We start from the raw sequence: 20,449 nt of genomic DNA, 5'->3' as shown, positions 1-20,449 counted from the left end.
GAAGGAAGCAAGGTAGAGAGAGTCGGCCTTTCTTCACAAAGGTTTTCCCCACCTCTCTAGATTTCACCTTTGGAAAACTCCTAAGAGGTCTCTGAGGATACAATAAAGGGGGGGAGATGGAAGACACAGGAGAGGAGGAATGAAGAAGGGTTTGACAATCAAAACTGGAAAGGATCCGCCTCCCAGCTGCTCACCCTGCCCAAAGGTGGGCTGTGCACAGATGAGCACTCCATCCTGACCAGGAGGTCTCCAGAGTGAGCCCGCTCGCCCGGGGCTGCTGCAGGAGCAGCTAGAGGCTGCCTGCCAGCCTGGCCAGAGAGGAGAAAAACCTTGTGATCATAGTCAAGGATTCCATTCCCAGGACCCCGCTGCAGGGCACAACACAGTCTCTGTCTCTCCCCTTCCTCCTGCAGCTTCTCAGCTCTAGGGTGTTCATAGTGGTCCAGTTCCATAAAGGAAACACACGGTAAATATTCATCACCGCCAGAAACAAAACACATAATTAAGTGCTTGCAAAGACCTTAGAGAAGTCTAGCCAGTGTTTACAACCTTTTTTCATTTTTAATTCATTTTCTCCATAAATATTATAGTATATAACCCCAAAATTAAAAAAAGGTTATTTTTCAAACTTACAACCATTATCACACATTAAAAAGGTTAACAATTCCTTAATATCAACAATTATTCAGTCAGTGTTCAAATTTCCAGGTGTCTTATAAACATCAAAAATGGGTGGTTTGTTTCTCAACCTTTAAAAATGCATATTCTCAGCACCTGAGGACATTCTGAGACAGCCCCTAGTATCTCACCACCACAACAATCACTGACTTATGCCAACCTCCTCATTAGACTAGATGAGAAAATGCCCCGAGAAGTCAGGTGATTTGCCCAGGATCACACAGCTAGCTGAAGACAGAGGGCCTATGCTTTCCCTGATATCACGCTGTCTGGCAGTCTGAACACTGAGGTAACTGTTAGACGCTTTTGAGTCAGCAAGTCTTAATCTAGTAACACCTCCTTTGTCTAAAAGAAAACTATCACCACTAGAACCCTCCTACTAATTTTATACACCCATTTTACTGAGATAAAAACTGAGCTCTCAAGTTAATACCATCAGGTAGAAGTCAGATTTTGATCTTTATTCCGTACTTCAATTTAGCCATGGAAAAGGATTCTCAATGACCTCTACTCTTCTCAACTCTAACTAGCTCCCCCGGGCCAGAGCAAGCTGAAGAGGACCACCTAAGAGAGGAGGAAGAAACCCATGGTGGGGACCTGTGTTCTAGCTGTGCCTCAAATGTGGCACCAGCAAAGGATAAGACTGCCTGAAAATAGGCCCAAATGGCTTTATAGGTCATTTCCGTCAAACCATCAAGAAACTGTTAATTTCTGTGCTATATAAATGTTTTGGAATATGAGAAAAAAAATGTTTCCCATCTCATTCTATAAGGATACAATTCTCTCTTTTCTACAACTGGACAAGGAAAGGATACACACAAAAAAGCAAGGGTGGAGAGGAAGAGGACTATAGGCTAATCTTACTAATAAACATAGAGGTCAAAATCCTAAGTAAAATAAAAGCAAATGAAGACCAGACATGCTTTTTCCTCTGAAGCACTTAGCTTCTTTCTTTTTTTGTTTTGTTCTCCTTTGATGGGGTTTTGTTTCCTATACATGCACAATAAATTTAGGTATGTGCAAAACAAACAGAATAGGACATACTGAACAAGTACTGAATCTGGAATTTAGACAGTTCGATATTAGGAAATCTTAGAAAGTAATTCATCATTTTAACTGATTAAAAGGAAATGTTTATACTCATTCAGCTCATTTGATTCCAAAAGGGCAATGAACAAAATTTAAAACCCATTATCAAGAGAAAGGAAGAGAATAAAGATTATCTTAGCAAACTAGAAACATAATTGATATACTTCCTTAACTTGATAACCTGCATTATCAAACAATAATAAGCTTGTGTAGAAACAGACAGGTCAAGGGAACAGAGCTGGCCCTGTGTGTACAGTAATCTAGAATGTGAGAGTAGCTGATTTCAAATGAATAGAGGAAGGATGAATGGGCTCATCAATAAAGTTAGATCCCTACCTCACTTAGCATAAAAAAATAAATTCAAGGTGGGCTGAACAACTAAAGGTAAGCAGATGAACAAAAGCAATAAGAAAACACAAAAACAGAGGTTCAGTATGGGATGATGGGAAAGTTCTGGAGGTGCATGGTGGTGACGGTTGCTCAACAATGTGAACACATTTAATGCCACTGAACCGTAAGCCTAGAAAAGGGTAAAATGGTAAATTGCATGTAAGTAAATTTTACCAGTTTTAAAAATAAAAATTTTTAAAAACACAATAAGATTATATTCTTGCAATGGGAAGAGCTTTCTTAAGACCCAAAACTCTGGAGCCATAAGGGAAGAATTTGAAGATTTTACTACATAAAAATTTTTAATGCCTGTTTGATAAAAGATCCAGAAACAAAACTTAAAAGACAAGCACTTAATACTTCAACAGAGAGGGAAAAAAATATAAGCAATTAACTGGAATAAAATATATGCAATTTGTATAATAAATAAAGGATTAACACCTGCATATATATATATAAAGCTGCTATTAATTAAATAGATACAGGATATGTCAAGCAATTCATAAAAGAAGACACACAACCTCATAAGTAATCAAGAAAATACACGTTAAAATAATCTCATTTTTCACCTATCAAATTAATAAAATTAAAAATACTGACTTCCACAACTGACAAAGGCATAGGAAAACAGATACTCTCATCACTGTGGCTTGAATTACAAATGAGCAAACCTTTTGAAGGGCAATTAGTCAGCAGCTAGCCAGATGTTAGATGCACAGACCCTCCACTTTCTGGTCTCTAACCTGTAGAAATCTCCCAGAGGTACACAAAAATCATGAACAAGGGTATTCACTGTACCATTATTTACAATATCAAAAACGAAAATATAACCCAACCCTCTAACGGGAGCTGATGAAATACGTTTTTGTACATCCACCCAGTGAAATACTAGGCAGCTACTGACAAGCAATAGATAGGTCTCTATGTAATAAACAGGGAAACATGTCACAACATGTTTTGTAAAAAAAGGCTAGTTACCAAACAGCCATACTCTGTGATCCAATTTTTGTCAAAAAAAATAAAATAAAATAAAGTACTTTGTACAGAAAGAAGAATCTAGAAGAATGCACATCAAGCTCCCAACAAGGGGATGTCACCTCTGGGAATGGCATCATGGGAAATTTTCATTTTCTAAGTTATATTATTTCTGTAATGTTTGCGTTATTTAAAATAAGTGATTGCTTTTGTAATTTAAAAAATAGGGGATAAAGTAGATAAAAACAACTCCGCCTCTCTGCACAAAGGCAGGGAAGGGTAGCTATGATCCCCATGATTGCCAGGGAACAACCTCTGTGCAGTATCTTCCCCTACAGAGGAGGAGGCAGAAGAGCTCCTGAAACAGTTGGGAAGGGACAGGTGCCCAGCTCCCGGGCAGGGCTCGTGTGGTGGGAGTGAGGAGACAGAGCCAGGCCCTCAGTCAGGGCAGCCTGCACAGCACCGGGCCCCGTGCAGGAGGCCTCAGTTGAAAAGTGGACACTGAAGGAAAGGACATGCACTACTGGACTCAAACTATTTTTTTCTTTAACCTCTGATCTTTGGGTGGCTCTCAGATCACCATTTAAGATTAGAAACAGTTTACTTGAAAAGGTCATAATGGAAATTAGATCAGCTAAGAGAAATCGATGGTGACTTACTTCCCGGGTAAGAGCTCTAAAAACCTAACTGTGCCCTGAAAAGACGGCAATGAATGCAAAGACCTGGAATGGCACAATGCTGGAAAGTTGTTGGTCAAAGAAGGAGTATTAGCCAATTAGCCTCTACCCAACCTCTGAATGATGAAACCAAGAATGAGAGGAGAAAACGATGGAGAGGGGAAGAAAACAGAAACATTAAATAGGCACTGAACATATTTACATATTTAATCCTCACAACAATCCAGGGAGCGTTACAGAAAAGGAGACTCACAGAGGTCCATGACACGCTCAGTCACAAAGCTATAAACTGCAACCAACAAGGACCTACTCTATAGCACAGGGAACTACACACAATATTTTATAACAACCTACAAAGCAAAAGAATCCAAAAAAGAATATATATAACTGAATAACTGTGCTGTACACCTCTAAACTAACACAAGATTGTAAATCAACTATACTTCAATTAAAAAACAAAACCACTGGTGGCGCAGTGGTTGAGAGTCCGCCTGCCGATGCAGGGGACATGGGTTCGTACCCCGGTCTGGGAAGATCCCACATGCCGCGGAGCGGCTGGGCCCCGTGAGCCATGGCCGCTGAGCCTGTGCGTCCGGAGCCTGTGCTCCGCAACGGGAGAGGCCACAACAGTGGGAGGCCCGAGCACCGCAAAAAAAAACAACAAAAAACAACCCAACAACAAGAAAGCTACAAACTCTGAATGTGGATGTGCATCTGGTCTGCCTACAAGTCCAGCTCCTCCAATTGGCCAGCCGGCCCCACGCTTCCCAATATTGGAGGCTGTGTCCTCGGTCTTCCCAGGCAGACTCACCTGTGAGCTGGAGGGCAGCGCCTGGGAGGTGGGCTCTTCTGATAGGGCTGCTCCTGAGCCCATGGGGCTCAGTGTGGTGATTCGGCTGGGCTGGCCACGTAGTGTCAGAGTGATGGTGGTGGGGACCTTCAAGCCTGAGAGAGAGAGACAGAGAGACGAGTAGGCTTTTTTGTCACAGCCTCCACTTCCCTTTCCTGGAGTTTCCTCCCCATGTAACATACCCCCATCAGCCTCCCGCCTCGGCTTCCTCCTCCCCAGCTGGGTCATCTATGCCCTATCAGTCAGTCTGAAAGGCACCAGGAACAGCCTGTGTTCTCTCAACCTCTCTGGGGGATGGACCCACACAGCTGAATCCCTGAGGGTCAAGGCCAGGACCCTGTGGGGTTGGGTTCAACATCATACCTTGACCATGAGCGATAGCAAGGTCTTGGGGGAAGATCCCATATCTGGGAGTCCCCACGGTTCTCATGAGAGACTCACCTGAGGCTTGGTTAGAGATCTGAGCCAGGCCAGGGAGGCTGCTTGCCAACTTGGCGAGGCCCCCATTGGTCAGCAGCTGGTGGATGGCTGTGGGCTTCCCACCAGGAGTGGCACCCAAGGAGGAGAGAGTGGTGGCCACAGGAATGGTACGGACAATGGTGCTGGTGCCCGTGGTGATGGCACCCAGGCTCTGCATGGGGGTGGGCAACTTCACACTGGTGGCCTGTGGGACACACAAGCCCAGGTGATCAGAAGCTGTTGCCAACAGCAACGGTCGAGTGTGGAGGGCACATACTGTTAATGGCTACCATGTATTCAGTGCCTACCACATGCAAGGTACTCTGCCAGGTATTTTCCATATATTACCTTCTTTAATCCTCAAAACAGCTCTGTGAGGGAGGTGCTATCATTATCCTCATTTTACAAACAAGAAAACAAAGATACAGAGATCAAGAAACTTGCCCAAGGTCACTTAGTAAGTGGTGGAGCCTTAACCTTTGGTAGTTCCCAGCCGTGAAGCCAGAAGGCTATTTGTCCTTGACCCAGCGTCCCTGCCAAAACCAACTAAGCTGAGGAGGCCTCCTCCCACACCTGCCCACCCCAGTGGAAGGCAGATGTGCACCTGTGGGGCTGGCCCGGGAGATGGGTTTGCTGGGAGGCCAGAGGTCTTGCTGCTGATATCCTGCAGGCTGAAGCTGAGGCCTTGGAGGAGGCTGCTGGCTGATGCGGCCCCTAGGAGAGGATACAGCAGACATCAGCACAGGCTCAGTCACTTTTCCACGAGCACCTGTGCCTGTCCATCCTCAATAATCAACTAAAACACCAACGCTCTTTCCCTCGGACATTCCCAGTGCTCTCAGAAAGATGCCAGAAGGGCTCCCCAAACACGCACGCTGGACGTCCACATGAGGAAAGGTACCGTTCCTGACACACTGCCTTGGATTCATTCTGCACACCCCAACCTACTCCAAACCGCCTGTCCTAAATTTTGGACAGTTTTAGGAAAACCAAGGAGAACATGAATCCCACTTTTCAGAAATCTATCCCACCTTCCCAGGGAAGAGGAAGGACTTTTTAAGCCAAAAGAATCCCGAACACCTGACTTACACTTCACTTTACACACAGTCCTGTGGCCTCAAAGCAAAGAGGGAGGTCCTCTTGAAGGATCAGGGCATCTGCAGTGCCTTGGCCCTGCTGGGCTCAGGCAACTAGCCTTTCAGTGTAGGGTGAGGGCGGAGAAAGTGAGGAGACAAGCATAGGCAGAAAAATGTCTCATTTTGCTAAATTTCCAGTTTTATTCAACCAGATGTGTTTAAAAACACCAAAATGAAACCAGTACCTACACTTCCCACCAGCTATTTCTCCTTGCAGCACAGGAGGCACTACCTGCAGATGGGGGGCATTTACTCACTGCAGATATTAAGGCCCCAAACCCCCCCATCTCCAAGTTAATGCCAGCTCCATGCCAAGCCTCTGCAACAAGCCTGAGACCCAGAGCATCCTCCTCCAGATCTAGCTCCACAAGGCCTTCCCAGGACCACCCTCCAGCAGCAGCCCAAACAGACTTCGCTGGGAGGCAGGGAACGTTGAGCTACCAGATACCTGGGAGGGAGCTGCCAGGAGAGGTGGCCACCAGGCGGCTCTGGAGTGTGTGCAAGGCACTGGGAGCAGTGCTGCTAGAGACCACTGAGGACGCTGGGCTGGCTGAGACTCCCCCTTCAGCTGCACTTGACCTGGAGACAAAAGTAAGAGCTCCATTATCTAAAGGTCCCTGCCAACACAGGGAAGGTCCAGAATGGGGCCCAGCAAGGCTTTCAGCAACGGACACAAGGCTAGAACTTCGGTTTCTTCCCCCCACTTTCTGGATCCAGCCTCTAGTCTTTCTAAAAAAGTCAGGCCTCAAGGAGAGACTTCAGGCCTTGAAGCAAGAGCTACAGAACTCTTTGTAAATTTTAAGTAAGCACTCAGTGGACCAGCGAAAAGGTGAAGAGAAAGAAGGGAACAGACAGACCGGGAGACAGACTCACTTGGTTGTGGTGAGAAGCCCTGTGAGCTCCTTGGCCCCTGTGGAAGCTTGCCCCAGTGTCATGGTGATGGGCTTCCCTCCTGCGGCTGCAAAACAGAAAACCCCAAGGCCACTGGTCAGTCCTGTTTGGTCCTGACCTTTCAGGGTTCCAGAAGCCAGGCTAAATCCAAGATATTACGGAAAAGACTGGAAGATGAAAAATGAAGGATAACTACATTAGAATAGGAAGAGTTGGGATTATTTTTTCCTTCTACTTTCTAAACCTTCTGGAATATTTTATTATCTTTAATTGAAACCAAAGAAGAACAAAATGTACGATGCTTTGAATGACCCCACAGCTTCCTCGGATCCTCGCTCGGCCTCCCTGATCCTCGTTCAGATGAGGCTGCTGCCCTCTTTCCCCCCATGTACAACCTCTGCTGTCTTCTCCGGGCGCCTGTTGTGCTGAAGGCGAGGCTGAGCCGCCCAGCAAGTAGCCACCAAGAGGGCAATACTGTGTGCCTGGGACAGTTCTGTCAGTGTTTATTTAAAGAGGCCAAGAGAAACTCACCTTCTGGAGCTCCTCCTTGGGAAGGAGTACAAGGCCCTCCAGCTGTGTCCCCTTGGGAGATAAGGGACACCTTGATCTTCGGTCGCTTGGAGGTCTTACTGCCAGGAAGAGGACTGGAGGGATGGTGCCGCTTCAGCTGGACCCTGAGATCCTCTTTCTCGGCTTCCTCCGTTTGTTCTGATGAAACAGGAACTAAGAAATGGAGCTGCGGTGAAGTTCTCCACAATCCAAAAAAGCCCGACAGATACTGACAGCCAGTACCAGCACTGGCATGGCTGTGTGGGAACACCAGGAAGAACCATCCCAACACGTGCAAGGAGAATGCCAATGCTTCAGTCCTGCCTCACTCGGGCCCACCTACGGTGCAACTCCACCTTGGCCCTCTCAGAAGATGGCTCCATCCCCTTCCCTTACCCTGCCCTGCAGTTGGAAGGAAGGGGCTCTGAGCTGGTGGAAACAAAAAGAAAGGAGAAGACATCCTGACCCTGCCTGGCAAAGGCCAATCAAACAACAGAGGACTCACCACAGTGGACCTCAGCAGGGCTTCCCAGACTCAAAGAATGTGGCAATTCTCATGCCCTCCCCACATCACACAGCTGGAAGGCAGCACGCAGTTTCTGGAGAAGCAATAGAGGAGCAGGCTACCCAGTCCTCCCTACAAGGGAGATATCCTCAAAGCTCTGAGTCCCACCCTGCCCTCAGAGCACAAGGTTGAGGGTTTGCTTGCCAAATGGGGACAATGGGAAGGATCATCACCAGGCCTTAAGGCTGGCTTTCAGTAACTCCTAGGCAGGTTATCTCAGCCGAGACAACTTTACAGGTCCTGCCCAGAGGTAACAGGGCAACAGTGGCCCATGTCACAAGCTAGTCCCCAGGTCATTTGTACTAGTACAGAGAAAGGCCACCTGTTCACACATGGGCTTCCCCCTCCACTGCATCAAACAGACTCATCCTGCACATGGCCAAGCCTCCTAGACTCTTAAGTTATCCTTCGGGTTTCCTCAGGGATCCCCTCCTCTTTAAACCTAGAAGCCCGCCCCGGTCCTTCTTAGCGCAGGCAATCAGGGGCGGAAAGGCAGGAGTCACACGAGAAATGGGAGGCGGGGGGGGCTGCCATGGGGCCACAGGGAGCTACTCCAGACCACAGTCAGGCCACAACCAGCTGAAAGGAAGGACTGCATCGACTAAAATCAGAATAAGAAGGAGGGAAAAAGGGAAAGGAGTTACAGGTTTATGCTTGATAAGTGCTTGCAGAGGCCAGGATGGAAGCAGGAAACCAGAGGCAGGGAGAAAAACACAGGGAAATTCAGGCTCACAGGCACTGGCCTATAGGCACACACAGGAGAAGCGGAGCCAAGAGCCACAATAAGAGATGAAAGGAGAAAAACACCGAGAGAGGTAAACAGAAAGAACGGGGAAAAAGCAAAGACTATGGAGTAATAAGCAAAAGGATCAGCAAAGAAAAAAAAACAGAAGATAGAAAAATGCAGAGACAAACAGAGACAAATGAGAGGCAGGGATGGGAAAGAAATAAGAGGGAGAAGCGGAGAGAGGCAGAGAGCAGAGAGTGAAAAGGTGAGGAAAGAGCAATACTCACCAAAGAGACAGGAGGAGGTGCCGGGAGGAAGAGCTTTCCTCACCAGCATGTTTTGTGTCAGAAAAGCAGCAAACTGCGCTGGAATGAATCAGAAAGAATTACAGAATCACAGCCAGCCAGAGAAAGGAGAAAAAGAGAAGGAGTAAGAAAAAGGTATGAAAATGTTCTGGAAAATGGTCAACAGGGGCTTTTTCTGGAATTACCGCATGGGTTTGAAACCTGACTCTGCCATTTAGCAGCACCATGGAATCATCCATAAACGGAAGGTAATAAACGCACCTGCCTCATGGGGCCACTGCCCACATTCCACGAGCAACAGCAAGCCAGGTGCCAAGAAGAGGGCGAGGCACGCAGTGAGGGCCCATAACCATGAGCTGTTCTCACTGCCCCACCTGCGAGCTCTGCCGAAACCAGGCTGCTGTGCTGCGGCTCTCCTCCGTGATGCTCTGGGTCCCATTTCGAACCTGGTGCACCAGTCAGCCTTCCAGAACTCCTTACAGTCTCCACTAATTATTGGCAAACTGCTGGCTCTCTCTTCATCAAAAGCCCAAGAAGACAACGCCCGCTTGGAACCTGGCTCTGGCCACCACCGAAGAGGATGCAGGTCATGCGTGGACCCTAGGGGCTTGGCCTCCTTTTTGTCTTCACCGACCCACTCACACTTCTGCTCCCTGTTAGCACCACCATACGGGCAACCTCGTAAGAGGCCTGGGTCTAAGTCCTGATCCTTTGGTTCCACTAAAAGAAACACAGGGGAAGAGAGCAGAGGGGCCTCCTGTCTCCTGCACGTCTCTCTACTTGACAGCCAGCTCTGGCTGCTGCCTCTGCCCAGGCACCTGAGACCCTCAGATGATACACGCTCCTGGATACATCACCAAACACCAATGCCCAAGAGACCTCGCCTCAGGGCTGCCCAACTGGATCAAAGTGGGCCAGGGGTAGAGCCACTGCTGCTCCCCTCCCCACCCACTGAACACGCCTTTTCCACAGCTTCTTACATTGTGCTGACTGTTCTCCAAACTCTAATTTCAACCAAACAAACGTTTCCCAGCCTAATCGAAAACCTATCTGCAGAGACTCCTGAAAAACTTCACTGGAAGTCCCAGTGCGGGAATCTTAACTCTTCAAGGGCAAAACAAAGGGCGGGCACGACACCCGTGCAGTTGCCCTAGAATCTGATGAGCACGGCCAATCCTCTTGTCTGCGGGACCCGAAGAGCTCCCTGACTGCAGGAGAGGCTGGGCAGGGCCCGGAGTTGGTAAACAATTTGAGGCCGATATACGTGTAGTCAGCTCATAAAGCCTAACTTCCCCAAACACCAAGCCGAAGCTGTAATTAGTGGAACTATACAGTCACACTAATGTTACCTTCTGTGACATTTTACCCTTGAAAACAGCCCTCCATATTTATTTCAACCTAATTTTGCCTGGACAGAAATGTCGGGAAAAAGCCACAGATGCCAATACTTTGCAACTGCCACATGGCGTCAACTGCAGAAGACAGAAGCCAAGAGAGGCCACCGGGCCAGGCAGCTATACCTTGAGCCTGTTTGTGGGTCAGCACAGCCTCTGTCCGCTGCACGTGTCTCTTCAGCAGCTGAGTGCTTCCGATCTGACTGGACTTCTGGGCAGAGGCCGCTGTGGTCACCTTGGTCTTGGGACTGGAGGTGGGGCTGCTGGACACACTGGAGAGATCCTGAGTAGATTAAGAAGGACAAGGGCCAAGCCAATGTCGTCCAGATTGACTGTCAATCGTCAAGTCCCCCTGGAATTCCCTGGTCAGGAATTCCCCTCGTAGGAACTCACAGGCCCACCAAGGCCAACAGGCATCCCCAGGAAGCGAAGGAACCAACTCTTCAGTCCCCATTCCCCAGCAAAAGCACTCCCTCCCTTTCCGCATTACCTCCGAGCCTGAGGGTGAGGCAGGTAGCTTGGCAGCTGGTGACGCAGGTCGACTGCCCCGCTCAGAGACCTCAAAGGCCAGGTCTCTGCGGGCCACGTCCCGGGGCTTCTTCTTCTTCTCAGCATCTTGATCCCGAGGCTCAGAGCCCACGTGCCCCTCCGCGCGAGTGAGCACTCCAGTCAGGAAGTCCACAATCTCATCCTAGTGTAAAGAGGGGCCGAGGCCTCTGAGTCCTTGTCTGGAGAACAGGAACCACCCCGACAGTCCCGACTAAAATCGATTCACCTCAGCTTTGATGTCAGTGTGCCGGTCCCTCCTACCACACAAAGCCTGGCACAAACCCCAGCCTCAGCCAAGGACCAGCAGAAGCCTGCGCCCTGCACCCGTGAGGCAGTACTCTGGGGTGGTCACGATTTACCACTCCTCCAATGAACCCTTCCTCCCCTAATGCTCTGCTCATGTCTTAGATCATTACTCTCCTTTCCCCCTCTCTCTTTCCCCCTTTCCTTTGCTTATGATTTAGGCCCAACAGAGGGCACAGTGGATACCCATCCTCCTTAGTCAAGAGGCTGCTGCCAACAAGACCGAGCCTAAAAGGTTACAGAAAGGCAAGCCTAGCTGAGAAAACCACATAAAGCTACTGTGTACCTGAATACATCTGTCCACCATGCTCTGAGTCAACCCTTCCGATTTCTTCTTTGCTTTGCTTATTCTAAGAGACAAAAAAGAGGAAATGTTTACTTTCCAAACATTCCACAGCACCATTTCTCTTCTGTGTTGGTTATTCTCTAGACCCAAGAAGGAAGACTATGTTAGCCCTCAGGCAGGTCTGCAGCCTCTCTGAACCTCAGTTTCCACATCTGCAAAATGGGGAACCATAACACCTCACTCATGGAGTTAACGGGGATGACACAAAACAACATTTGTAAAGAAACAAAGAATACATGGAAAGTACCCGGGATGGTATACTTCAGAAGTCCTATATCTACGGCTTCACAGGTATACTCTATCTGATTGCTAAGACCTCATCTCGAGGCACCCCAACACAGACCCAAACCCTGAGATTACTGGGTGCTACTGAAAAGATCACTGGGTGCTACTGAAATGAAATTAGCAGGAGGGAAGGCAAGGTGGCCACAGGTTAGTTCTAAAGGGATGACAGAAACTGACCACAGCTGCTGCGTTCTCCTCTTTGAAAGCCAGCCTTAAACACCCTGGCTTCTGACTGGCGGTCTCAGCAGAGAGAGAAACAGGGCACCAGGTGACAGGATGAAGAACTACATTCTGAGCCTCCAAATTCTGAGACCCCGATTTACTGGTTGTAGGCCTCTGAACTTGGGTAACAATGCTCATTTTATGGATGAGGACAGAGTCCCAGAAGTTAAGTATTTTACCCAAGCTTCTTAGCAAGGGAGCCAAGACTAAATTGAGGTCTCCCAGTTCTCAGTCCAATGCTCTTGGCACCATGCAAATATGTCTCATAAGCAGCCTCACAACGTAACTCTCACTAAGGGTTATTTCCATTTCTCCCGCTCCCTCACCACGACTCAACACACAGTCTATTCTCCTATAGATAAGAATGTCTGAATTAGCAAGAAAGATAATGTATGTACAAGCAAACATTGCCTCGAGCATCAAAGGGTTAGATTCTAGGTCCACAAGAAGCTGTCAAATGACAAAGGCCAGGAGGACTTCGCCAAAGCATCTCTGGGTAAGAAACTGACAAGAGAGGTGGGAATAGGTACTCGCTTTAAGCTCTCCAGTTAAAGCACACAAATGAAGTTAATATCTAAGACTGAGCATATAAAAAAGGAGACCAGTAAAGGATACAACCTCTTTTTCAGTACATTTCATAAAAACATAACTAAAGGCCCTACAGGCAACCAGCCTTGTAAGAGAAGAATGGCCATCTCAATGACTAAAGATGCCCTCCTGAAATCCTCTCCAGGGCTTCCCTGGTGGCACAGTGGTTAAGAATCCACCTGCCAATGCAGGGGACATGGGTTTGAGCCCTGGTCCGGGAAGATTTCACATGCTGCGGAGCAACTAAGCCCGTGCGCCACAACTACTGAGCCTGCGTTCTACAGCCCACGAGCCACAACTACTGAGCCCGTGTGCCTAGAGCCCGTGCTCTGCAACAAGAGAAGCCACCAGAATGAGAAGCCCGCGCACCTCAACGAAGAGTAGCCCCTGCTCACCACAACTAGAGAAAACCCACGTGCAGCAACAAAGACCCAACGCAGACAAAAAAAAAATAAATTAAAAAATAAATAAATTTAAAATCCTCTCCAAACTTTGGCTGTTTATACTCCAAAATATATAAAAGGATGCTTAACACAAATAAAATCTATGTTCCCATTCATCCTCAGTAAGGAACAAAGCGTGAAGAAATGCCTACCCAAGTGAAAGCACAATGGCCAAAACTATAATGACAACATCTTAAAAGTATTTTCTCCCCACAAGATGACTGCTAACTACAAAGAGAAAAATAGGAACTTTACCATAGAGAAACCTGGCAGATGCTTCCTTGATCAAAGTTAACATCACCAGTAATAAGACACATCAACACCATGTAGCCCCTGAGGGGTGCACTGAGGGCACATCAGCTCCATAGCATTCCTGCCAAAAATGTGCACCCTCAACCTAATCATAAGATAATGTCAAAAACCTAAATTGAGGGACCGTCTACAAAATAGAAGTCTTCAAAAGTGTCGAGGTCATGAAAGACAAAGACAGACTAAGGAACAGTACCAAATTAAAGGAGACTGAGGAGACAGGCAACCAACAGCAATGTGTGATCTGGATTTGAGCCTGGACCAGAAAAGAACGTTAGTGAGATAACTGATGAAATGTGAGTCTGTAGATTAGATAACAGTATCATATCCATGTTAATTTCCTGACTTCGATAATTACACTTTGGTTATATAAGATGTTAACATTTGGGAAATCTGGGTGAACAGTATAGGGAATTTCTTGGTACTAATTTTGCAACTTTTTAGAAATCTGAATTAGTTAAAAAAATTTTTTTTAAAGTTTTTTAATGCCCTCTTTTCACTGAACCAGGTTAGCTATAATTACATCACCACCTGATAAGCATCTCTCCAACATGGCACTCTTGCAGCTCTGGGCGAACCTACCCACCTGAGATTATCATCAGCTCCCCCAACCACCACCAAGCTGTTCTCAGCCCGAATCTTCTCCCGGAAGTCCTCCATGGCTTCAGGGTGACACTGCAGGGAATTCTGACCAATGACAAAGAGGACTGGAGTCTTCATATCCAAGAGGGGATCATCCACATCCTAAAACAGATCCAGGTTTTCAGTCAGCCAGTGCATATTCACTGAGTACTGCCCCGGCAAGTATGCTCAAGAGAGTCAGCTGGGCAACTGCAGTCACTGAACAGCAGCTTGGGCGAGGCATGCACTCCCGTACTCTCACCTGCCAGTGACCCAGAAATCAGCCACACCCTGCGCTTACCCCTCTGGGGCCATCCACGGTAAGCAGAGGAAACCCAAGGCAGACAACTGCAGTGACGTATTCCATCACCGACACCTAGAAATAACGGCATGGTTTGTCTCAAGGTCAAATGACTTCACTGCAGCTACATCCTACCCAGAATCCTGGGGTGGTCCAGACCCACCAGCCAGTCCCACCTCCTCCCCCACTGTCACGACATAACCCCTAGGTGTACATAACTAGGTTAGGACATAACCCCTAGGTGCACCAGCCATAGTTGCAGCAGTAAGAGCAAAGAACACAAGATGTGCTGTTCTACCAGAAGCCACCACCTAGAGAACTGGGGCCCTCAGTGGACCCCAGAACAGGGCTGAACCATAGGATGGGAAGTTTAATACTTCTTCCATCCTGGCAATTTGCGAGGCTAGAGTCCTCCCTTTTCCCTCCACTAATAGCAAATGCAATCAGGAGAACACAAATGTTGCTCTTTTCCCTTAAGTGAAGAAAATCTCTCCCTTTTGAACTTGATAGCTCCCAGACACCCCAAATTTCTTAGAGCAGTTGCTGACAGGGTACTGCCATCCTTGGGACCAGAGAGTACCGGGAGATAGCCTTCTTCCTTTCACGCCCCTAGATGTCACTTACGCTACATGAAGCAGCACAGACTTTGCTTACTTGATCCACTTGAGAATTGGGGCTTTGGACAGGTCGGAGGCACTTATACAAACTAATATACATGCAAGTGTATGTAAAATAATAAAGAAAAGGTTCTCTGATGCCTTGGAAAGGGAAAGAACACGAACACAACATGAAATTACAGAGCTATTAAAATTTTTGCTGGCTACAATTATTGTTTTGTTTTGTTTAGGTGGGAGAATAGTACTTATGTCTAGGGGGAGAAAGAAAAAAATTTTTTCAGAGATACATGCTGAAATATATATATATAAACACAATGATATGAATATTTGAGATTTTCTTCAAAATAACTGGAGGAGACTGAAAGTAGACAGAGGTAAGATGAAAAAAGCTTGGCTATGAGCTGATCACTGGCAAAGCTGGGTGAGGGGCCCAAGGGGTTTATTATACTAGTCTATCCTCCCTTTCAATTTCTGCTTTTTTCCACAATAAAGTTAAAAAGTAAGGTTTGTAGGCAAAGCATCTAGCACAGTGCTCTGGAACACCACAAAGCGCTCAACAGTCACTATCATCGCGCTGGGCAGCAGCAGTAGCAGCAGCAGCAGCAGTCTATCTCAGGACAACCTCCAAATAAGATGGGGATTACTTACGTGACAGGCCACCAAGGCTCCTGTATTCCAGCCAATCAAGATAATGGGCTTGTGCGGGAAATGGCTGTGAATCTTTGTGGGAATAGAAAGAAGACAGTAAGACTGGAGGCCACAGATTGGTGCAGAATGTTGGGTGTGCCACAGTGAACTGAAATAGGGACGTTCTCACCTCCAGCACTTTGCTTCGCACTGCCCCAATCATGTGCTCCAGACACTGCAGAACTCCTACTCCACTACCATTGTTCAGCAGATGCGTGGCAACAGGGATGACCTAAAGGAAAGAGTGGCAGCCACGAGAGCAGAGCTAAGTTTCAAATCTCCTCTCAAGTCTGCTTAACCTACCTAAATCCCTTCAACCTCAGATAAGCACCATTGGCATTCTAGACAAAAAGAGACTTGGGGGACGCTCCACGTTTAAGTTCACCCGTTTTGACCCCCTCTTCCTTTCTGTCTGCTCGATCCTCCCCAGGAGGAGTTCCTCCTGCCCAGTACGTACCTTGCCTAAGCAGGACAGCTGGGACTGCCAGAAGCGGTGGCGGCGCGAGGTGGGGAACACGGAGCTGGAGGGCCCGGAGGAGGCAATGAGAATGAGAGGAGAGCCGGGGAGTTTGCTCTAAGGAGAAAGACCCCACCAGAGAGCCAGTGAGTGAGAGGTGCTCCTCCATGGAACCCCAATACCTTTCTTATCCCAACCAATGCTAATTTGCTCAGGAAACTACGTTAAGCACTGCACCCAGCCAGTTATTAACGAAAGCAGTTAAACAAGCCATTATCCTCTTGCCAAAGTTCTAAGACTGGATTCTAAAAACAATTTCATGGGCCACAGTTAAGTCCAACTTACTGGTTTGTTATGAGAGAGCACTCCCACAGCGGGGTCCCAGGGCCTCTTCAGTAGGAGGGACAAGGCCTCAGCTCCAGCAGCCCCGGTCTTCGTGTTGGACGACACGAGCATCCGGTCAATCAAGGTAGGGATCTAGAAGCAAGGGAGAGCAAAGATGCTTCCAGCATGAAGTAGGAGACCCCACCACCAGGATCAGGTGGGAGGACACAGCCCCACTATGAGCCGAGGAGATTTCAACTACACCTCTCAAACTTTCCTCACGAGAGAAAGTACAAATCAGTGCATGGCTGAAAAATATGCCTCCCATCACATTAAAGATAAGTGGATACAGTCCTCTGGAAACCAATCTGGTGACACGCATCAAGAGACTTAAACTTATTCTTATCCCTTTCTTAACAACCTGTATCAGAAATACACACACACACACGGGGGGGGCTGGGGGGTAAGCAAAAGACAAATTCACTCTCAATAATAGTCAAAAAGTGGACACAACATAAAGGCATATACAAGGAAGTGGTTAAGCAAATTACATAATTAGATATTATGGATTAATTTTAAATATTTAAAACAATTTGTAATAACATAGGGAAATAATTTGCTAAAACGTTAAAGGTAAAACAAAATATATAAAAATTATCTCTACTCAGAAAAAATGCTACAAGAAAATATGCCAAAAGGTTAATAATGAACTTTATGGAGTTATGAATTTTTTTCCTTTTCAGATATGTGTATTTTCTAAATTGCCTCAGTGAACACCAGTTGATTTTATAAATTAAAAACAAAACTCTGCACTTACTTCTAGAATACTGCCTTCAAACTGTGGTGTGTTAAAAAAAATATGTTATTGTGCCCCAAATAATATATCCTACTATACTGTGTATACAGTTGACCCTTGAACAACACGGGGTTGGGTGTCAAACCGCCATTCAGTCGAAAAGCTGTGTATAACTTTACAGTTGGCCCTACGTATCAGTGGTTGCACGTTACCCCATTACGATTTGCCAAAACTGTGGCCTCACAGATGTGTAAATATGGGTTCAGACATGCTGGTGCTTACACTGAGAAGGATTATCTGTGTGAATCCCACACTACCCACAAGGGGCCAAAATGACCTAGGGGAAAGGAAAGATTTTCAACTGCTAGAGGTAGTTTTCAGAAAAATAAACTTTCTGAGAAACTGGAGAATAAAAACTACTACAGTGATGCAGGCTGTAAAAGTGCAGTCCAGAGCTAACATCGTACTCAACAGTGAAAACCTGAAAGCTTTTCCTCTAAGATCAGGAACAAGACAAGGATGCCCACTCGCACCACTTTTATTCAGCATGGTATTGGAAGTCCAAGCTAGAACGATTAGGCAAGAAAAAGAAAGGAAAGGCATCCTTTCCGTTAGATTTAGAAAGAAGTAAAACTGACACTATTTGTAGATGACATCATATTACACAGAGCAAACCCTAGACTCAACCAAAAACAACCATTAGAATAAACGAATTCAGTGAAGTTGCAGGATACAAAATCAATACACAAAAATCTGCTGCATTTCTATACACTAATAGAGAAATTAAGAAAACTTTCTCGTTTACAACAGCATCAAAAAGAATAAAATACCTAGGATTAAATTTAACCAATTAAATTTAACCAAGGAGGTGAAAGACCTGTACACTGAATCTAAGACATTAATGAAAGAAACTAAGACACAAATAAATGGAAAGATATTCTGTGCTCACAGACTGGAAAAAGTAATATTGTTAAAATGTCCATACCACCCAAAGCAATCTACTGTACAAATTCAATGCAATCCCTATCAAAATTCCAGGGGTATTTTTCACAGAAATAGAACAAACAATCCTAAAATTTGTATGGAACCACAAAAGACCCTGAATAGCCAAAGCAATCTTGAGAACAAAGAACGAGGCTGGAGGCATCATGCTTCTTGATTTCAAACTATTTCACAAAGTTATAGTAATCAAAACAGCATGGCATCGGCATAAAAACAGAATCACAGACGAATGGAACAGAATAGAGAGCCTAGAAATAAACGCATGCATATATGGTCAATTAATTTACAACAAAGGAGCCAAGAACTTACAGTGGGGAAAGGACAGTCTCTTCAATAAATGGTGTTGGGAAAACTGAACAGCTACATGCAAAAGAATGAAACTGGACCACTGTATTACATCATACACAAAAATTAATTCAGAAAGGATTAAAGACTTGAATGAAGATCTGAAACCATAAAACTGCTAGAAGAAAACATAGGCAGTAAGCTCTTTGACATTAGTCTTGGCAATGATTTTTTGGATCTGACACCAAAAGTAAAAGCAGCAAAAGCAAAAATAAACAAGTGGGACTACAAACTAAAAAGCTTCTGCATAGCAAAGGAAAACATCAACAAAATGAAAAAGCAACCTATTGAATGGGAGAAAATATTTGCAAATCATGTATCTGATAAGGGGTTAATATTCAAAACATATGAAGAACTCATGCAACTCAACATCAACAAAATAAACAATCTGGTTAAAAAATGGGCAGATCTGAATAGACATTTTTCCAAAGAAGATATACAGATGACCAACAGGTACACAAAAAGATGCTCAACATTATTAATCATAAGGGAAATACAAATCAAAACCAAAATGAGATATCATCTCACACCTGTTAGAATGGCTATTATCAAAAAGACAAGCATTAACAAATTTTGGCAAGGATGTGGAGAAAAGGGAACCCCTGTGCACATTGGTGAGAATGTAAATTGGTGCAGCTACTACAAAAATCAGTAAGGATGTTCCTCAAAAAATTAAAAATAAAACTATCATATGATCCAGCAATTCCACTTCCGTGTATTTATCTGAAGAAAACAACAATAACTCAAAAAGATATATACACCCCCATGTTCACTGCAGCATTAAGTACAATAGGCAAGATATGGAAACAACCTAAGTGTCCACTGATGGATGATGGATAAAGAAAATGTGGCATATGTATATATGCCACGTTTTCTACACACACACACACACACACACGAATATTATTCAGCCATAAAAAAGAAGGAAATCTTGCCATTTTCGAAAACATGGATGGACCCTGAGGGCACTGTGCTAAGTGAAGTTAAGTCAGACAGGGAAACATAAATACCGTATGATCTCACTTGTATGTGGAATCTAAAGAAAAACAAACAAAACAAAAAACCAAACTCATAGATACAAAGAACAGACTGGTGGTTGCCAGAGGGAGGGGGTGGAGGATAGTGAAATGGGTAAAAGGGATCAAAAAGTACAAAATAAATAAAGCCATGGAATGTAACGTACAGCATGGTGACTACAGTTAATAACACTGTATTCCAGATTTGAAAGTCGCTAAGAGAGTAGATCTTAAAAATTCTCATCATAAGAAAAAAAATATGTTTGTAACTATGTGTGGTGACATATGTTAACTAGACTTATTGTGATCATCTAGCAATACATACAAATATCAAATCATTATACTGTATACTTGAAACTAATATAATGCTATGTCAATTATACTTCAATTAAAATAAAAAATGCAAAGATAGGACAAGAAGATAAGCTGTTCCAGGCAATGATAAGCAAGGACAGTGATCCTAATTTTTAAAGAGCAAGACTAAAAAGGTTTCTGTACAAGAAATGAGGGGAGGGACTTCCCTGGTGGCGCAGTGCTTAAGAATCCGCCTGCC

General features: G+C 45.5%; 1 protein-coding gene across 13 annotated transcripts in view; it reads right to left on the bottom strand.

Annotated features, from left to right (window-relative positions):
• Positions 1–20,449, bottom strand: part of KANSL3 (KAT8 regulatory NSL complex subunit 3) — a 41,487-nt gene that overhangs the window by 3,092 nt on the left and 17,946 nt on the right. For 6 of the 13 annotated variants that reach the window (XM_089922733.1, XM_089922735.1, XM_089922734.1 and 3 more), the window contains 16 exons: positions 16,759–16,890; positions 16,414–16,530; positions 16,087–16,188; positions 15,918–15,989; positions 14,653–14,727; positions 14,317–14,474; positions 11,824–11,887; positions 11,176–11,376; positions 10,812–10,968; positions 7,677–7,868; positions 7,128–7,212; positions 6,703–6,833; positions 5,723–5,832; positions 5,101–5,323; positions 4,621–4,754; positions 195–308 (listed from right to left, as the gene is read on the bottom strand). In XM_089922733.1, the coding sequence (XP_089778859.1) occupies positions 195–308; positions 4,621–4,754; positions 5,101–5,323; positions 5,723–5,832; positions 6,703–6,833; positions 7,128–7,212; positions 7,677–7,868; positions 10,812–10,968; positions 11,176–11,376; positions 11,824–11,887; positions 14,317–14,474; positions 14,653–14,727; positions 15,918–15,989; positions 16,087–16,188; positions 16,414–16,530; positions 16,759–16,890 (2,067 nt within the window). The other 7 variants (XM_022599153.3, XM_089922738.1, XM_089922736.1 and 4 more) reach the window with 6 other exon arrangements.

Source organism: Delphinapterus leucas, chromosome 13 (assembly GCF_059928025.1).
Source record: "Delphinapterus leucas isolate spDelLeu-1000000601 "Yukka" chromosome 13, BTC_Dleu_Yukka2, whole genome shotgun sequence".
NCBI lineage: Eukaryota > Metazoa > Chordata > Mammalia > Artiodactyla > Monodontidae > Delphinapterus > Delphinapterus leucas.
The sequence above is the reverse complement of the archived record's forward strand: the minus strand, read 5'-3'. Positions and strand labels throughout refer to the sequence as shown.